Source organism: Lissotriton vulgaris, chromosome 12, assembly GCF_964263255.1.
Source record: "Lissotriton vulgaris chromosome 12, aLisVul1.2, whole genome shotgun sequence".
In the NCBI taxonomy this organism is placed as follows: domain Eukaryota; kingdom Metazoa; phylum Chordata; class Amphibia; order Caudata; family Salamandridae; genus Lissotriton; species Lissotriton vulgaris.
In genome coordinates, this window is record NC_141700.1 from 562,669,280 (window position 1) to 562,689,677 (window position 20,398).

Sequence of the window (20,398 nt, forward strand, 5' to 3'; positions counted from 1 at the left end):
GTAATATTTATTCCGGAAAACGTGTGTGTGTCCTCCAGACATGACTCACCTCGCATGTATGTTTTAACTTTATTTCTCTTAGAGTCCGAGATAGTTGCCTACTGCGCTTCCATAAACTCCAACCGTAACACCGGTTTTTTTCTGACCTGCACGTTTCTCTGTCTGTGTCTTCTGTTTGCTACTGCTGGAAGGTTCCCATGCATGCACCACAGCCTGTGCAAACTCCACCATAAAGCATGAAGCACATACTGCAGTTTTTATTTAAAGCTAGTTAGGTAGCTAAAATTGGACAGTGGCAGTGCTATTTAGACAACAGAGAAGGGACACAGCTTGAAAACACTCGACTTGTTAATCCTCCTTGTGATAAGACCAGCCGCTGCCGCTCCGCGGGAAAGTTTGCTAGAGCGGTCTCCTTCACTAATCCCCACCTCTCGGTCTTGTCTGTCTCACCTACCTCCAGCGAGCTGTCTCCTTCACTAATCAATTACGGTGTCAAATGCCTATATTTTTTTCTACCTGTACTTTCAATGATAATATTCAATGAATATTTTTGGGTTAACAAGGCTTTTGCTTAAAAGCACCATTCCGCTTACAATTGATTGTAATTCACACTTTTTACTGCACCCTTGTGAGACATTGCTTATTACATGTAAATATTTTATAAGTGCCTGTTTCATATTTAGCCCTACTTTTACTTTTTGGGCAGTTTTATATCCTGTGTACTCTCATTCACGGTACTGGAGTAATTCTTTATCATTTTTCTTTTTTTCACTGTTTTAACTCAGGGCGTGTTTAGCTGGGATTCCATGCTCCTGTTGGGTTGGTGTTAATATTGAATTGCTTTCAGTCTTCAAAACCAACACTCACCCTTGCCTTTTCACCGTTGCTTTTAAATTCTGCATATTTTATAGAAAATTAATGTTTTGAGGTTAAACAGGCTTTCGCTTACAAGCACCATTTGCTTATTCTTTGATGTAAAGAGGACACGCACCACAGCTGTTGTAGTGGACAAGCAATTGAAGTCCAAGTGATTGTGATATTTTCAGAGCAATAAAAGGCAAATGATACATTCAGCAAGTCAATTTTTTTGTGAGAATAAGAGAGCGGTATGGTATTTGGGAACAGCAGTTGTTTCATTATGTGTTGAGGAACAGTATTGCTCTGTGAATGTCCGTTCCAGTACAAAATGCCCAGCTTTGCCAAACTACTCGCAGAAATAGAGTCAGCTGTTGACATCTGTTTCTGAAGTGATTGTTTTTCACGCGCTCTGCAGGTCACCATTTGCCAGCATGCGGCCGCTAGCGCTTTCATCCCTATCACTCTCCCCTCTCCTACTTCCCCTCCCACCTCCCAAACAGCATTGAGCCGTGAAAACTTGTTTTAGGTCTCGTTTTATTCTTTCTAGCATGCCGCATTAACATTAGTTCTATTATATAAACAGGCACACACAAAGAGAGTTGCACGAACATAACTGCTAAGTTTGCACTACAAGTCATGTGCAGGCCTTTAATACTTTGTTAGTAGTCTTTCTTTTTAACGTGCCGCATTAACACACGTTGTCTTACATAGAGAGGCTGGCACACGCACAGAGAGTTACATAAGCTTAACTGCACACATAAACATATGCACAGCATCACTCAGGGCCAAGAAAGCATCACTCAGCACCACCACAGCATCACTCAGCAACACCACATCATCACTCAGGGCCAAGAATGCATCACTCAGCACCACCACAGCGTCACTCAGCGCCACCACAGCATCACTCAGCGCCACCACAGCATCACTGAGCGCCATCACAGCATTACTCAGCACACAACAATATCGCTCAGGGCCACCATAGCATCACTCAGCAACACCACATCATCACTCAGGGCCAAGACTGCATCACTCAACACCACCACAGGATAACTCAGCACCACCACAGGATCACTCTGCACCACCACAGCATCACTCTGCACTACCACAGCATCACCCTGCACCACCACAGCATCACTCAGCAACACCACAGCATCTCTCAGCAACACCAAATCATCATTCAGGGCCAATAATGCATCACTCAGCATCACCACAGCATCACTCAGCATCACCACAGCATCACTCTGCACCACCACAGCATCACTCTGCAGCACCACAGCATCACTCTGAACCACAACATCATTACTCAGGGCCAAGAATGCATCACTCAGCACCACCACAGCGTCACTCAGTGCCACCACGGTGCCACTCAGTGCCACCACGGTGCCACTCAGCGCCACCACAGCGTCAACTCAATGCCACCACAGCATCACTCAGTGCCACCACAGCATCACTCAGCACCACCACAGCATCACTCAGCACCACCACAGCATCACTCAGCACCACCACAGCATTACTCAGCACACAACAATATCGCTCAGGGCCACCACAGCATCACTCAGCATAACCACATCATCACTCAGGGCCAAGAATGCATCACTCAACACCACCAGAGGATAACTCAGCACCACCAGAGGATAACTCAGCACCACCACAGCATCACTCTGCACCACCACAGCATCACTCAGCAACACCACAGCATCACTCAGTGCCAAGAATGCATCACTCAACACCACCACAGGATCACGCAGCACCACCACAGGATCACACAGCACCACCACAGCATCACTCAGCACTACCACAGCACCACCAGAGCATCACTCAGCACCACCAGAGCATCACTCAGCACCATTGCTGCATCACTCAGCGCCACCACAGCATCACTCAGTGCCATCACAGTATCACTCAGCGCCACCACAGCATCACTCAGCTGCACCACAGCATCACTCAGCACCACCACAGCATCACTCAGCATACAACAATATCGCTCAGGGCCACCACAGCATCACTCAGGGCCACCACAGCATCACTCAGGGCCACCACAGCATCTCTCAGCACCACCACACTATCACTCAGCACCACCACAGCATCAGTCAGCACCACCACAGCAACACTCACCACTACCACAGCATCACTCAGCACCACCACAGTATCACTTAGCACCACCACAGTATCACTCAGCAACACCACATCATCACTAAGGACCAAGAATCCATCACTCGGCACCACTACAGCATCACTCAGCAACACCACGTCATCACTCAGGGCCAAGAATGCATCCCTCAGCACCACCACAGCGTCACTCAGTGCCACCACAGTGTCACCCAGCGCAACCACAGGATCACCCAGCGCAACCACAGGATCACTCAGCGGAACCACAGCATCACTCAGCGCAACCACAGCATCACTCAGCGCAACCACAGCATCACTCTGCACAACCACAGCATCACTCAGCGCAACTACAGCATCACTCAGTGCAACCACAGCATCACTCAGCACCACCACAGCATCACTGGTTCAAATATGTCCTCTCAATGTTTCAAGCTTTATTACAAATGTCACAAAAAGATGTTAATATATCACTTCTGTTCTTGGATTTTCGTCACAATAAAATACACTGAACATAATCTTCACAAAAGTTATTTACAAAAGTTTAAGCTATTGCCATTATAAATTACAATAACTTTTATTTAAGTATTAATTATTAAAAAAAATCAAAGCCATTGTTATTTGTAATAGCAATGCATGTAAGTCACGTAAATACAAAACATATTGCATTACAAATGCTATAGGTGTCACATTTGCGAAAATTATAACTATTGGCATTATAAATGACAAAGCTATTAATTTCGCAATTTTCAAAACCAACACATAAACAAAAAATGTTTAATTTACAATACCAATAGCTCAAACTTTCCTAATGCGAGACCTATTGCATTGCAAATGCTTGTTGATTTTACCATACTGCAGCTTTGAGTTTTAATCTAATTTGTTTAAAGAAACATACATTGATCCGTCATTGGGCTCATAGCTCCTAGCTTAGACTGTCACATCCTTTGATGTCATCATTGGAAGTGGTTGGGTCTAAGGGTTATGACAACACTTCCACCAACTGTGTGATTAGGGAAATAGCCTTTCCAACGAGGTTTTTATCACGTTGTGACTTAACTACGCATTTTTAAGCATCCATGTTTTTACAACGGATGCCTTTACCAAGCATTTAAGGTAAGCTGGGTGGTGTGGGGTGTCTCCCCCCACAAATATAGTGTTTTTAAATAAATAAAAAATGTGTGGTAATGGCATCCGTTGTAAAAACATACACGTAACAAAATGCGTGATAAAAAATTTGTGGTTAAGGCTTGCGACGTATTTCCTTGTGCTGTTCCGTCGTACAACCGTGTGATTATAGTGAAATCCATTTACTGACAGTGCGGAGGCAGGCAGCTCTGCAGCCCACCAGGGGGGAACGAAGGAAGACGACTGATTGTCCAAGTTTCGTAGCACATCGACTACAATATTATATTTCACCTCTGTACTTCCAAGCCAGAGCAGGTTTTTTAAAGTTTTTTAGCATCATGAGATAGGCTCAATGAGTAGATGTGGGTCGATGTAACGTTTTTAACTGATGACTTTGCACCACAAACATCAGCAAATTCACTAAAAGGGGCTGCGATGAGGGGGGAAAGTAAGGCTGGATGAGCAAATTCGAAGTAAAATTGTGTGAATTATGGCAAACAGAGAAATGAGATGGATGATGCGCAGTAAATGTTTCAAAATTCAAGTGTTCATCCTGTCCTGGTATTTTTGCTGGAATTGTTGTCCATTTCAGCCCATTATGAAACCAGGACTGCAAGACCGAGAATTCAATTTGAGTTCCTAGCCTGGGTGTGCCATTTACACAGGGAACTGGGAAACTTGAAAGCTTGGCCAGGTCAGTGTTTCAACAGTAAAGTGTACATTCACAAATGGAGGACTTCACTATATATAGTTGGCTAAAGCTATTAGGGCCTAGATGTGAGACCTTACTCGCAGATCCATTCATAACTTCCAAATTTCCCAATCTCTCCTCCAGGGTAGGGATTTTCTATGCATTCTTGGATTTGTAGTCTTAATTTAAAAATGGGATCAACAGGACTATACATCCCAGAGTTCAAAATTTTGGATTGGATGAGATATTGACTGGCTGATGAACTGGGGCACTAGAGAGAATTGCAAAGCATGACTTGGAAGGTCTGGTTTTCAAGCAGAGAGGGATCTAATCCAGCTACCTTTGTTTCACTGTAACATCAGACAGTTGTGGAAGGTCATAGCCATGCTAGGGTTGATGTGGAAACCTGGACAAGGTGAATTAGGCCAAGACAGTGGCAAAAAGGGGAAAATGCATGTAATCTGGGCCCGGGGGCATGGGCGCACATAGAAATATAGACAAGGAAACTCAGAATATGGGACAGGCGCCATTTTTTCTAGGGCACAGACACTCGAACACTGGGATTGGGAGACACTGACTGTCTGTTTTCCTTTGACCCTTCATAGGGCTCTGCTGCCTTTCAGCTAGGTTTGCACTATCAAAATACTCCATACACACATACACTGAGAGAGGTAGACCAGGACAGGGAGAAATGGAAACCAGTGCATTTCCACTCAGACTCATGGAGATAACACTCAGCAAACTCACATAACCAAACCAGCTTATATGCAAGGGCTTTGCCAGACATTGCGCTTCGCAAATACGACCCAATAATAAACATAAATGTAAATGGCGAAGTGAACGGCTATACCGGATAACAGTGTTGTCTCTCTTATTTTAACAGCCCCCGAAAGGGACAAAGATCCCTGAAATCAGTGAACAGAAATCCAGGAACCTTGCATTCAAGTGCTTGCCAGGTAAGGAGATGGGAGTGTTGCTGGGTCACCAATATATCTCCTCTTATTGTTTGCACTTATGCTAATAATCACACTTAGTCAAGGAAAATTGAATGTATGGGGCTTGCCTGCCAATCTAGTCACTCCATGCACCTGCCTGCACCAACACGGTAGATCCTGGGAATCCAATGTGCAACTGTAGTGTGAGTCCATGTCAGACATTTAGGATATTTACATAAGATGCATTTACATAAAATGAATCTAAGTGGAACGCATTTGCATAGTGAGTGGTTATCCTGAAATTCTGGCATGGATCCGGTTCCCTGGAACTGCTTTGGACAGCCATTCTAGTAGAGCATTAGGGCCCTCTGGGAGGCCTACATCTAATCCAGATTTCCGAGGTGTCAAATGAAGATAAATGTAAGTCAAATTAATCTAAATGCAAACTATTTAATAGACAGTGGTAGCCTTGAAATCTGGCACGGAACTGACGCTCCTGGACCGGCGCTGGACATTCATGCCGTAGACTTTACCCAGCCTCTGGCTCACTGATGGGCCTGTTCTTCCTCCAGACATTAGCCCAGACCCTGTCAGTTAAGTCTGTGGAATGGAAAATATTTCCATTGTGGGAATATTTTGGCTCCAGCTTCTGAGCATTTTTTCATGGCCTCTGCTAATTTGCCACAGAATCTGGAGGCTCTAAGGAAGCCAGCTGCAAGAACTGGGAGGCTTCTGGATGGCAGATGTCTTCAGAGACTATAGGCACACCCTCAAACCACAACTGCACGAAAATGCAGCCAGCCAGCACATGTGACTTCTTGTCTTCATCAGAAAGTGCTTGCACATCTATTTCGATTATATTCTAACTCATAGACCAAAAAACTGACCCAGCTCCTCAAAAAGCACCAAATGTTAAATGAAAAGGTTCCTGTTGGCTAAAGAAGATGAATGATTGGCTCAGTGACCCAACACATTTACCAATGCATTTATCATGATGCATTGGGGCAAACTGAGTTTTGGGATGTGAGGCAGTGTGCTCCCACCCTCCTACTGTTTGAAAGGCTCCCTTGAGCTACGGAGCTGATGAGCTTGTGTTGATGCACATTTGCCCAGTGAGTGGTACAGAGACCTGAGAAGACCTGAGAAGACTTTTGGCAGCATTTCCAGCACCCCCAAAATGACTTGTTGCTCTCTACTGATAAAGGAATGAATCCAGAAAAGTGTCTCTAGAGTTACAAAGCACAAACTGCACCAATAAGGGTGAACAATTAAAGAGCTACTACTGAAGTAAGTATTATCATGTCCTGCTGTTACCATGATGCACTGGGGCAAATTGAGTGCTGGGGTGTGAGGCAGTGGGCTCCCACCCTGCTTCTATTCATTAGGTGGTACTTTTGCGGGCCATTCTGAGAGTCAAGATAATTTGGCAGGCAGTATTTCACCAGGTAAAAACAGATACCGGTGTGTGTGGTATCTACCAAAGGCCATATACTTTCCCATTACTTTCCCATTATGCATCACTCAAAGAATCTACCAGGTGCTGTATAATCCGTACTCCACACCCTTGATAGCACTTTAACCTTTTTTGAGTTGTGAAACTTGCACTATTGCAATGCTTTCCCACACAAATGTGTACCTGATGAAATGTTTCAGGGAGTAAGTGTTGAATTTTCACACCGACAGTCCTACTTTTGTGAGCGAACCAGAGCTTGAGCGTTTATCAGTATGACCACAGCCAATGGAATGAGGGTCCTTTGTGTAACCACAGTCTATTTGTGTGAATCCTGAGAGGGCCAGTGAGTCCTTTTAGCCTCATAAGTGCATCGAAAAAGGATATCATTGAGTTGCTAAACATGAGCACCTGTCACCAGTCTTTATAGGAATATAGGTTCACCACGTAAGCACAAATGAAGTAATTCATCCATAGGCACCAAGGCCTGTGCTAAAGAGGGGTCCATCTATTGTAGCAAATCTTTCACACAGTGATACAAGAATGCATTTGATGAGACCAAATGGACTGCCAGCACAGAGAGGTCACGCCCGCCATGCGCAGTTTTCTTATCAATAATTTCACAGCAAATGTTGCAAAGATATTATCAAGGATGTCATAGAAGATGTCATGAGTGATGTCATTTGTGGGGTAATTAGGAGTGCATGGCGAGGGCGTTAGTTATAGTTACTTTAGGGCATGACTTATAGTTACTTGGGATAACTCTAACTATACCTGCTGAATTTCGAGGGTTTTGTATGTGTAAAATCTGAAACTAACTATAAAGTCCCTGTAACCTGTGGTTTATAGTGAATTGCTAAGAATTTTTACATTCTTTTTTCCCCATTATAACCTCTGGTTTTCAGTGAATTTCTAGGTTTTTTAAAACATAAAGTAATATTTAATGACCATATGTTATTTCAACCACCTTTGGCCGTGCACCGTTGGCTTTTGGCTGCAGGTCCAGGCCTGTGGTAAACCACTGCATGCTGCCATCCCCACACTGCTCACTGTCTTTGAACCCTCAAAAGCAGCCAACCTGCAGCCCCATCCTAGGGCTGTTTTTGGCCCTGGGGAACTTATCCCGCCAGGCCTACTGTTATATTAATGGATGAGGAGGGCATGCAGCACCACTCCCGGGCCGATTTCAGCCCCGGGGATCCCATCTCCCAGGACCCAGCTCTATTCTAAAGGGGGGGTGTAGTGTTCTTATCTTAAGCTGAGCCAACCTTACTTGTTGTCTTCTATGGCTCATGCACTTCTGTTATGTTCCACTGTAGAATGTAGCTTTAATAGAATGTTTAGCCTCAAACTAAAGTCAGTTGTATGCTGGACTTTGGAGGATGAGGTCTCTTACATTAAGGATACAATAAAAACCTCCACAACTTTGTTCCTGCCTTCCTGCTGTTCATTTCATCATCCTCACTACAGGGGGGCATGCAGCCTCACTCCACGGGCCGATTATTGCCCCGGGGACCCCATCCCTGTGGACCGGCACATTTTGTGGGGGCTGGGAGGCATGATCCCCCCTCCCTTGGCTGATTTTGGACTCTATCCCCGGTGCCCAGCACATTTTTTTTAAGGGAAGGAGTCTGTGGCCCCCCTCACGGGCTACTATTGGCCCCAGGGACCCCACGCCTGAGGCACAGAGTTATATTTATGAGGGAGAAGGGCACGCAGCTCCCGTCCCTGGGCCGATTTCGGCCCCGGGGACCCCATCACCCGAGGAGCCCAGCCAAAGTTTATAAGGAAGAGGAGAGGACACAGCTCCCCTCCCGGGTTGATTTCAACCCAATTTAAGAAAGACCTCAAGACCTGGCTCTTCAAATGATCCTAAACTCAGAGGAACCTGCAGCCCCCATGCCTTGAGACCCTCACGGATGAGCAGCCATGCTTTACAAGACCCTGATTAATTGATTGATTGATTTTGGCCCTGGGTAGCCCATGCCTTGGAGCCTGACAGATTACTAAAGGGGGAGGGGTGCCACATGCCCCCCCCCCCCCCCCCCCCCCCCCGAGCTGATTTCAGCTTTGTGGACCCCATCCAGGAGCCTGGCCAACAAAGGGTGGGTGCCTTTGTGCCCACCCAGGGCACCCACTGTATCCTTGTTGGGGGCTGTGGGGGAGCCCCAATGCCCCCACTGCACTAGCTGGCTCCCCGCATCCAGAGCAAGCCAACATTGCTCCCGCCCACAGGGAGCAGCTAAAAATGCTGCTACGCAATTTTTACCCTCCAGCACATGTTGATATCAACATACAAAATTGTAATAATGTAACAAATTTGAACAATTCAGAGTGCAGACTGTGGCTTGCAACATTGAAGAATTTCAGTGCTGTACCTGACTAGGGTACGCAGAGGAAAAAGGATTTAGACAGTCCAAGCAAGAACACGCTTGTGTCTGAGGAGCGGGGGGATTGGACCAGGCATCTTTACTAGTGCAGGCCGGGTCGGAAGTATACCCGGCAGACAGACACACAGTACCCAACAAGTAAACAGCCCTGAGGAAGTCACCAGATTGATTACCTGAGGTGACGAAACACGTATTGGCTATGGCTAAAGATCTAAGAACTAATTAAAGAGCACAAGAACAAAAGAAGCTGTGCAAATTTGTTGCATTATTACAGTTTTGTATGTTGATATCAGTGTGTGCTGGAGGATAAAAGCGTGTATTGTTGACCTAGGTCATGTAACTGGGGAGTGTGGTGATCACCCTCCCTCATAGCTCTGCAAATTATAACAGTTTGTACTGATAAATGTGTATAGATCTAGAGCGCAATATCCCTTAATTTAGCTCACCCAATTGTATTTTTACAAAAAATGCTGCTATTGGCAGGTAGTAGCAGTATACAGACCTGTGTCTCTGCCCCCATACCTGGGGCAGAGAAACAGATCTGAAGAAAGCTGGCTGGAGTATTTTTAAAGCTCTGTCCATCCTGGAGCTTTGTGTTTGCTCTTGCTTGGTGGGAGATTTGAAATGCTCTTGCCAAGAGACAGCAAATACAGTTTTCCCTGCTCGTGCCTGTCTGGGCAGGTAAACCGCTATGTTCCGTGGGTGGAAACCCTGCAGTACAGAAGAAGCCTGATCTGGGGAATGGGGCCCCTAGGGCCATTAATGGCTCTGGAGGGGGGGGGGGGTGCGTGCCCCTCCTTCCTTTCTTATTGTAGTCTAGCCAGGCTGTATGGTGTCCCCAGGGATGAAATCGGCTCAGGAGGGGGGCCTTATTCCTACATCCACATTTTAGTAAGGCCAAAATCAGCCCGGGGCTGCGAGGAATGTGATTGGGCACTAAACAAACATTAAAAACCCTACAAACTGCCTTACTTCAGGATCCTGGAGAGCATTGTAGCGTTAATAGAAGCATTTTGCACTGAACTGAATTATAACATTTGCGCAGTGTATCTTCGGCTTTTATATATTTGTCTATTGAATTTTTTTAAAGTCACCGTATTTAGTATTGTAATTGTACCGGTTTTTGCTAACTGAACTGAACAATAAACATTTTATTGGCTGGCTCATATATTGTATGGAGTATTGTACGAAGAGCATGGTAGTGCTGAAAACAAATTGACTGGCTTTACATCTTGCTCCCCATTTTATCTTTTGGTCCAGATGTCTTCGTTTTGACTGAACCTATTTTGAGATGTGTCTCCATAATGAATAGATTTACTAAGACCTGGTTTTCTTAGCTGAACATATTTTTATTGTTGCCTATTTTTAGAGTGTTTGAAGAAGATGTTTTTTCAAGGAACCGGTTCATCTGGCCATTTTGATTTACTGACTTATTGTGCTCTGCATTATTCTGTATCTCACTCCACCCTATTTCCTGCAGAGCTTGGCCTGTCCTTCACCACCATCGTCAAGGGCGATCAAGGAGAATTAGGAGTCCTATTTTCGCTTCTTAACCACTTAGCTGTACCTGATGGGTCATTGAGTGGTTGATGCAACCGACTTTGGGCCTACCTAGCTATCCAGGATGGCTGGCGCCCAAAGAAATCCTGACCTTAACCTCTGCCATATGTAGAGGGTTGAGTGAAGGTAAAGCAACTGTGATGTGTTTACAGCACTTGAGCCTATTGGTTGGAGCAATAGAGGTGAAGGGCTTGCTTTTAAGACACATAGAGCTTCATACACAAAATAGCCTCTGACATACCCCACGCACACGCTTACACACACACACACACTGGACTAGTGTTTCCTCCATCCGCCTTTCTGCCAGTCCTTCACCTGAATATTCTGCTCTGTGGCAGACCATCTGTTGCAGAGATGTCCAGTGCTAGGCGAGGATGACCAATTAATATCATTTGAGGGTATTTTTAGGGATATTCCCATGTGATAAATTACTCTACACACCAATGGTTTACACAGGCAGTGGTTAGCATGAAAACCTGGCATGGATTATGCCCTCATGCACAAACACTGGAGACCTCTGCTGCCTTGTGGTGCACCTGTAATCTTGTCAGTGATTTTTTTCAGACAGAAGTATAAATGACACCGTTACTAAATCAATTACACCCAGGCAGATACAATGCCAAGAGACCACCTTGAATCCAGTCAATGAGAATTCCAAAACTATAAAAGGAACTTCACAGTACAAGTGAACACAACATTACCTAGTATAACTGATACAGTGACTGCTTATGAGCAGTTGTGGCACAGCTCTTAATGTAAGTACACTCAAGTAAAAGTGATTTTGGGAACAATTGTAGCATAACATGACTCCATTTGTTTCCAGCCCAGGCCATTCGTCTAACTGCATTCTGGGACAGGTAGTCCTGGTTCACTTCACTTGAACACATTTGACCAAAGCACCTGATAGCACTGATTTGTTTAAGGGAAGCCCAGGGCTAGAAGAGTGGTGTCCCAGTGCCTGGGAGTCATCTGCAGGACCTCAAAACAAGGACATACATTTACAATGGTGCTCGTAGGCGCTCTCGCAACTGTGCAGTCTTGAGCTGTGCCCAGGGGTCTTTATGATGCATAGGCGATGGAACTTGTTTTTCCTCAACACACTTTGACCCAGAGCAAGAGAGAGAAAAACACAAAAGAGGGACAGAAGGATAAAGTGAAAGATGGATAAATAGTGACAAAGGAGAAAGTAAGAATGAAAAAAAGGGGAGAGGATGTGGCCTAATGGCTAGAGCATCGACCTTGAAGCTGGGGAACCAGGTTCAAGTCTCATCAGGGATGCTCAACATCCTGTGATTCTGGGCAAATCACTTAATCTCCCTGTGCCTAACAAAATGAATGTGTCCATTTGTAACACAACTGGTGCTCATGTAAAGCGCTCTGACACATTCGGGTCAAGTTAGCGCTATATAAAGCTCCAAAAGAAAAAAAGTTCAGGAGTGAGATAACGGGTCAGAGAATGCCTGAGGTGGATTAAAGAGCCACGGGAAAGAATCACGTCTACGCAGATTTGGTATTCAAAATGGTGGACTTCTGAACAAAAGTTTAAGACCTGGAACGTATTTTTTTTTACAAATTAAGCACTGGCGAAATGAATGTTTAATATACGAGGGGAGAGGCAGGAGCGGTTGCCTGGTTTATACTCAAAGACTGCGGCATTTGAAAGACAGTAGGGCTGGGGTGGCGTCAGTCGCTTGTAGAGGAGCATTACTCAGCAGAGGAAACCAGTCTAATGGTGTGCCCCTGAGAGAACATAGCAGGGTGGGTGAGGCAATGTACTCAGTCCGCAGCTCCATGTCATTTTTTTCCTGCCAGCTAAGTTCAATGCCAGGAATTGTTTCTTGAAATAATTTATTTTATTTCTTTTTGGCTGCGTTTCCATCTTTGAGCAACAGCGGTGAAGGGGAGGTTGAGCGACGAATGCAAATATAACTTGCACACACTGTGTTGATTTACATTGCCGGCATTCAGAACAAGATTTATATCTCTCCTGTTTGTAGACATTGCCTCCTTGGCAACATGATCCATCGTTGCTAAACAATAATGCACTGTGAAGAAAGTGTTAATAAAAGCCTTTTTGTTTCGAGTTTCACCCTGTGCTAATAGCATCAAAGAATGGTGCAATGGGAGGAGACTAGCCGGACCAGTGCGGCGAAGAACTCACCCTGGTCGAAAAGGCCAAACTAAGCATTTGCCAGAGTTCAATGGAAAACACAACCCAAATAATGTATTGTAATTAAAAAATATGCAGACTATTTTTGGTAGAAAAAGGCTTGTTTGAAGAAGTAGAAACGACGTTCAGATGCAGACTGGAGACCAAAACTAGTCCTGTCAAAAACGTCTGAACCTACCCACGGATCACGCACGTAACCTTGGCTTCATCCTGGACTCCTCCCTCTCGATGACCAGACAAGCCAACGCCGTCTCATCATCTTGCTTAAATCTTCCGTTGGATCCCCACCGAAACAAGAAAGACAGTCACCCACGCACTGGTCACCAGCCGACTGGATTACGGAAACACCCTTTACGCCGGAACCACAGCCAAACTACAGAAAAAACTTCAACGAATCCAAAACGCCTCAGCCAGACTCATATTGGACATCCCTCGGCAAGCTCACATTTCTGACCACCTAAAAGACCTCCATTGGCTCCCCGTCAACAAGAGAATAACGTTCCGCCTCCTCACCCACGCACACAAAGCCCTCTACTACCAAGGACCCGACTGCCTCAACATGCGACTGTCCTTCTACACCCCCTCCCGCCAACTACGATCGTCCAATCAAGCCCTCGCCGCTATTCCGCGCATCCATAAATCCACCATGGGGGGAAGATCCTTCTCCTACTTAGCGGCCAAAACCTGGAATTCTCTCCCCACCCACCTCCGCCTTACACAGAACCACCTCGCCTTCAGAAAGCAACTAAAAACTTGGATATTCGATAAGTAAAGCAACCCCCTCCCTCAAGCGCCTTGAGACCCTCTGGGTGAGTAGTGCGCTATACAAATCTCCGAACTTGAACTTGAACGGCTGGAATGGTGGGTCATGGCTGCCCACCTAGTTGATGCCCTGGAAAGGCCACAGTGGCAGGATGGTCAGTCAGGCCCTGATGACCTTAATAGAATCCTTAGAAGAGAAATTATTTTTCAAATCAGCCACAATTTTAATGGAGGTTCAAGTGCCAAAAATTCACAACATGTATGAGTGCCAGTAAAGAGAAAGTCTATAATAAGGTAGTGCATAACTCTCCTAATTTGCTCCTGCGCAATTTACGCAAAATCACTGCAAAATGATCCTGAATTTTGTGCATGAGATGCGTCTAGCTCTCCAAAAATTACCTGAACTATCAGTTCCGGAACAATTCAACTAAAAAATGTAATTTTAAGTTGATTTCCGGTCGCTCACGGTCAAAACATTGCAGATTGCGTTTGTATCTGTAGAATTTGTGCTCAAAAGTTACCTGAACGTTCTGAACGAGTAAAACATTTACCTGAAGTTTGGTTGACTGCCAGTGTTAAAGGAACTGCCACTCACGTTCATCTCTAAGTCTGCCGCTCGCATTTGGATTTGTAGTTTCATGCACAAATATTACCCGAATGGGCCGCTCCGGTAAAAAAATCTACCTGAAATGTTTGTTGACTGCTCGTGTTCTATTGCTTGTGTTGGGAAAATGCTGACCTTCTTACAATTTCATCCCAAACTGGGATCTAGTTATGCACCATGGTGTGATGGCGTAATCTCGGTTAATATGCTCAATTTTCGTTCTGCAAGATTACCAAAATTACGCCAGTTACACTGGTGTAATTAAAATTACTCCCAATCCTAGTCTATCTGGGACAGACAATTCATCGAGTATGAAGAGTACATTTGACAACATAAAAATTACTGTATTTGAATCCTGAGAAGAGAAATAATTTTTTAAAACTATCACAATTTTAGTAAAGTTCCAAGTGTCAAAAAATGATATGTAGGATAAAGTAGCCCTTGCTTTACATTATGAGATTTGCTTGTCAACAAGGAGTTCCGAAACCATATAGATAAATGAGGCCAGAGTTACAGTTGAACAGAGTCATTTTCTTATTGCCGGTGACTAGAGATGCCACAATTTGCCATGAGTAAGGACATCAGAGACTGGAATTTACACATTGATAGCCGGCTGCCATGTAGTAGATATATTTGGTTATAACAAGAAAGTCTACAAATGAATGCAAAGAGGCAAAACTAGTTGTGAGGAGGTATAAGGGTCTTGAAAGTGATTTTGCACATTTTAATTAGTTGCAATAATACATAATAGTGATTTTCCCTAAGCAAATTTGCTGGCAGTTATCTCGGGTTTTTATTATATTTATTAAGTATAAGTTTTTTATCTGTAATGAACCATATTTTTATCTGCATTTGTTTTCTTGCTTGTTTTTTTTATTTTTTATTCGAAACTCGTAGATTTCTACATTATTGAGCCAATAATGCACACTGGCAATTGATTCCTAATTTGTTTTAGTGCGGTAGGAAGCCATATATAATGCATCGCTCATATGTATTACCTTACATGACATCAGCATTTTACTACACAAGCACACCTGCTTAAAGCTGCGTTAGGAAAACCTGTGCCTTTTTTTTATAACTTCCCCGCGTTTATGTCTGCACATCTATTGGCCTGTCATGATTGACAGCAGCAAAGATCACACATAAGACAACTTATGTTTTGTACTTTTTTCCTAGTTTAAAAATAAACACGGGGAAATCGATGTTTTGTCTATTTCTAAAAATAAACAAAAACGGAAAAATGTGTGCCTTAATTATATATAATTTGTATACAGGTATGGAATAGTGCACTCTCAGGGAGCAACGCCTATCTATAGGATTACAGCGTCATTTACATGAGTAAGGGGACATTCAGGTTCCTACCTGTGCAGTGCAGCGCACTTTCAACATATGTGAGACCATAAATGCTTTTTGCACCTAATCCTCTATCTTCGGTACACCGCAAATGACGACGCAACGCCAAAATGGGGAGGTTCGTAGATAAAGTTAAACGCTTGTGTGAGTCGTGTGCGTTAGCATAAGTGTTTAGAAGGAAGTTTTCATTATACCTGTCTCTCATCTGGCCACACACAGGGATGCATCTATCCAATAATGGAGTTACCAGTACTGATTGGAGATTGGAGATTCTTCCAGGGTGCATTAGGTAACCTTTGAGCGGGAAGGGCGGAGCTAGTTGTGGAGCGAGATGGCTGCTTACTGAGCGAGCTCCTCGCAGACGCCTAAACGATCCTGCAAAATCCTTTGAATAACGGACTCACAATGTTTGAAACTGGTGAGGGAGCAGCAACCTTTGAAGACGTGAGCGCTAGTGAGCAAAAACGGCCCCTAAACAACACACAGAACCCAAAAACGACGACTGACGTGTTGGGCCTACTGTACGAAAGCAAAACCAAAACCGCAGGCAGCAGTGGAGGTTCTTGCTGTGACGCACAGCACGTAAAGCGGCCGCGAGAAGAGGCCAGGCCCGCTGAGTGAAAACTCTGATTCTGGGGGGCTGAAGGGACGCCGCAGCCACTCGAGGCACAATCCGGAGCCGCTGCCGAGTTGAGCAAGGCTGAGAGGGGCACGGGCGTCGACTCAGCGGATCCCAGGAACACGTGGGGCGCGTCAAAGTGGAGCTCAATTCCTGGGGCCTGCATTTCTGGAAGCCTGCAACATTTCTCATAGAGGATGGGGCGTTTTCGCTTGTAGCTACAGGTACGACGGACGAACATCGGCAGGAGCCACAGCACAGCGCGAGGTGGGGAGAGGGCGCTCTGAACGGGGGCAATTTGCAGCATGCAGATACAGTGCATAAAAAACAGATGTCCAGCCAAATACGAGTCCTTTGGATGTCCTGAGACAGTGGGAAAGCGGAGGCAGGTCGTAGGGAGAGAGCCAGCCCGGGCAAGAGTGGGGCTACGGAGACTACACATGCCAGGGCCCCAGCTCAGCAAGAGCCCGATCTACAGTTGAGAAAGTCAGGAGAAGAAACAGCTAACCCCGGTGCTCCTGGTAGTACATTTTTCATGAGCACACTGCTGCTATAGCGCTGGGGAACCTTGGCATATTGCAGATCCTTCCCCCCTGCCACACCACACTAGAAACACCTATGCAGCGGCGAGAGTAACTAGGGAGGTCAAACCAGGCATAATCATAGCCCTGGTTGGGCGTCGCATGTGCGGAGTGAAACGCAGTTACTGGAGGTGGCTTACCACAACTGCGTACTGGAGGCTCAGTTGTGGCAGCAAGTAAACATAGGAGAAGAAAGTCGTGACTCAAAGAACTCCACCTACAACCCTCCCGGGCACAATAACCCAGTACTGTACTTGAGGCTCAAACTCCGGTGCAGAACTGCTTTTGTGACAGGACAAGACACATAACTAGCACCTGCACTATTGGACCGCCACGAGAGTTCTGCTGGAACCAATACCATTTCAGCACCGCTGCAATTTTCAGAACTGCGGGTAAGATCAAAAACAAACTACATCATGGGTAAGACAGACCGCACCCAGCTCAAAATAAACTTCGAATAGGCGAAGAAGCAACAAGAACACAACCCTGATGAGCAAACAACGGCGCAATCAACGGCAGGGGCGACGGGTGGGGTGACGAATAATGATATACAAACTATGTTTGCCACGATCCAGGCGGCACTAACGAACATCGATGGGAAAATAGATTCCTTGATGTACAGAGTGGACAGAATGTCTGAACGCATAGACAAACACACAGAAAGAATAGACATGGCGGAGCGCAGGATATCCGAAGCTGAAGATGGACAAGTGCAGATGGATGCGAAACAGACCAGGATGGTGAAAAAACTGGTGGTAATGACGGCGAAAGCAGGGGATTTGAAGCGAGGTCCCGAAGAAACAACATCCGCCTAACGGGAGTGTCAGAAACGACAAACACCGGTCCAGTGGAGCGATATGTGGAGCAACTACTCATATCCATGTTGGGGCGAGACACTTTTTCTGATATCTTCATTGTCGAAAGGGCACACAGATCACTGGCGCCAAAACCACCAACTGTATCCCGACCAAGACCGATATTAGCAAGAATTTTAATTTACAGGGACAGAGATGCAGCGCTCCAAGAGGCCAGGGAACTTAACAAACTGACCCATGAAGGAATGGACATCTCCCTGTACCCAGATTTTACGGCATTGGTGCAAGAAGCGAGGAAGAAGTTTGGCATAGCGAAAATGAAATTGAGAGACTTAAACATACCGTATGCTATGCTATACCGACCTAGACTTAAAATCTCGGACAATGGAAAATCACAGAACCACAGGAAGTCCTGAAGTTTGTACAACAGAAAGGGCAGACGAACATGCGGAGAAGATCGCCGAGAGGAGAGCAAGGCGACCAATCTACTACGTCGGATGTCGAATGAGTGGACATTTCATAGTCATACAATAAACATTACAGTGATCGCTCTGCACTTTCGTGGCGCATGCATTCTCGATTTGGCGAAGACAGCGACGAGCCTTTTTGGAAGAGGCTCGGTTACACGGCGGACTGCCCCAAGCAGGACCAGATAATATGATAGACAGTATATTTGTTTACGCTCCGATTGAAATATTCATGTTTACACGTATTATGGTCATGTTTGGGGTACTGGCCGCTAATACAAATGCTGTTCACTACGTAATGATCCAAAAAAGGACGTAAATTGTTGAGTTCAGACAAATGTAATGAATGGGCGTTTACCCATGTGGCCCTTGCCACAAGAAACGGGGAGGCAGCTCTGACCCCTTTGTGTGAACACACAAGTTATTCACTGTTTTCTCTTTTTTTGTTTTCTTTCACAGGGATATGTTTTTGGTAATTGTAGTGAATGTCTCCACTAATAAGGGAGAGGTGGAGTGGGAGGTGGAGTGGGAGGTGGAGGGTAAGGGAGTTAAGTCGAAAATACCAACCGGTAGTAAAAAGGCAGATAAACACATGGGAGACAATATGAGACACATCGTACACCGCAACTGGACAGATGGCAGAGACACAGCTGATGGCTGATAGTCTGATAGTCTGAACTAGCACAGAACATTGACGTTCCTGACCTGGAATGTCAGAGGACTTCACAACCCACAGAAAATATGCAAGGTTGTTGCATATTTAGATAGACACAAAGTGGACGTAGCTTGTGTACAAGAGACGCATTTGACAGACCTCAGAGAGCAGAAGATAGGGGCCAGATGGGCTACATACAAGATGTCATCGTCTTATTCCTCATATGCTAGGGGGGTCCTGCTATTAGTGAAACGTAACACACCCTTTACAATTATTAAGTCTATAAAAGAGGACCAGGGACGATACGTCATAGTTAAAGGTTGTTTTGGCGGCACAGTGATAACAATTGTCAACTTATATGGACCAAATAACGATGACCCCTCTTTTTACGCACACATTTGGACACACAGGCTTTACAGCCCACTGCCATACTATGGGGCGGGGACTTTAACACCTGCTTAGACCCCACACTAGATAGGTCAACCGGGAATGATAGATATGGCAAACATTCAGCTAAAATATTAAGGGAGGGATTGGTGGACTGGGACATGGTGGACATATGGAGGCTAAGAAACCCAGGACGACGAGAAGGTACCTGTTTCTCACTAACACTCCTTACATGGTCCAGACTTGACTACTGGCAAGCGACTCAGGATGTGAGCACACGGACCATTGCCATTGACCACTTACCCAAAACACTCTCAGACAACGTCCCAGTATGACTCAAGTTGGCGATCCCAACACATACCCCGCGGCAATTCACATGGAGATTGAGACAGTCAGCGCTTCAGGACCAGGTGTTCCGAGAGGAACTACGGCAGGTGATACTAGACTATTTTGAACACAATTCAGGCTTGGTCACCAGCACAAAGACACTTTGGGAGGCTTTCAAAGCCACTATCGGGGTCCATTGTAATAGTAAACACGCAGGAATTCTAAGGGACATCCAACAACAACTGACAAGGATAGAAGCCGACATTACCAGACTTGAACGGGAATTTGAAGACACTCACAATAACTCATTGCTAGCTGAAATCAGGACAAAGATAGATAAATATAATGAGTTTGCAAAAGATGAGATAAAATACATTTCGCACAAATACACGGCTAGGAACTATGGAGAGGGCGGGAGGCCTGGACGAGCGCTGTTGCATAAAATCAAACCTACCCATACCACGGCGTACATAACACAGATCCAAAATGAACAGCGCCAACCAGTGTACGACACTCCAGCTATTCTAGACTGTGTCACCA

General features: G+C 45.2%; 1 protein-coding gene across 2 annotated transcripts in view; it reads left to right on the top strand.

The window, feature by feature from the left end:
- Positions 1 to 20,398, top strand: part of MTMR11 (myotubularin related protein 11) — a 262,554-nt gene that overhangs the window by 40,434 nt on the left and 201,722 nt on the right. For both annotated transcript variants that reach the window (XM_086945377.1, XM_086945378.1), the window contains exon 2: positions 5,667 to 5,739. In XM_086945377.1, coding sequence (XP_086801503.1) covers positions 5,667 to 5,739 — 73 coding nt within the window. The remainder of the gene's footprint in view (positions 1 to 5,666; positions 5,740 to 20,398) is intronic.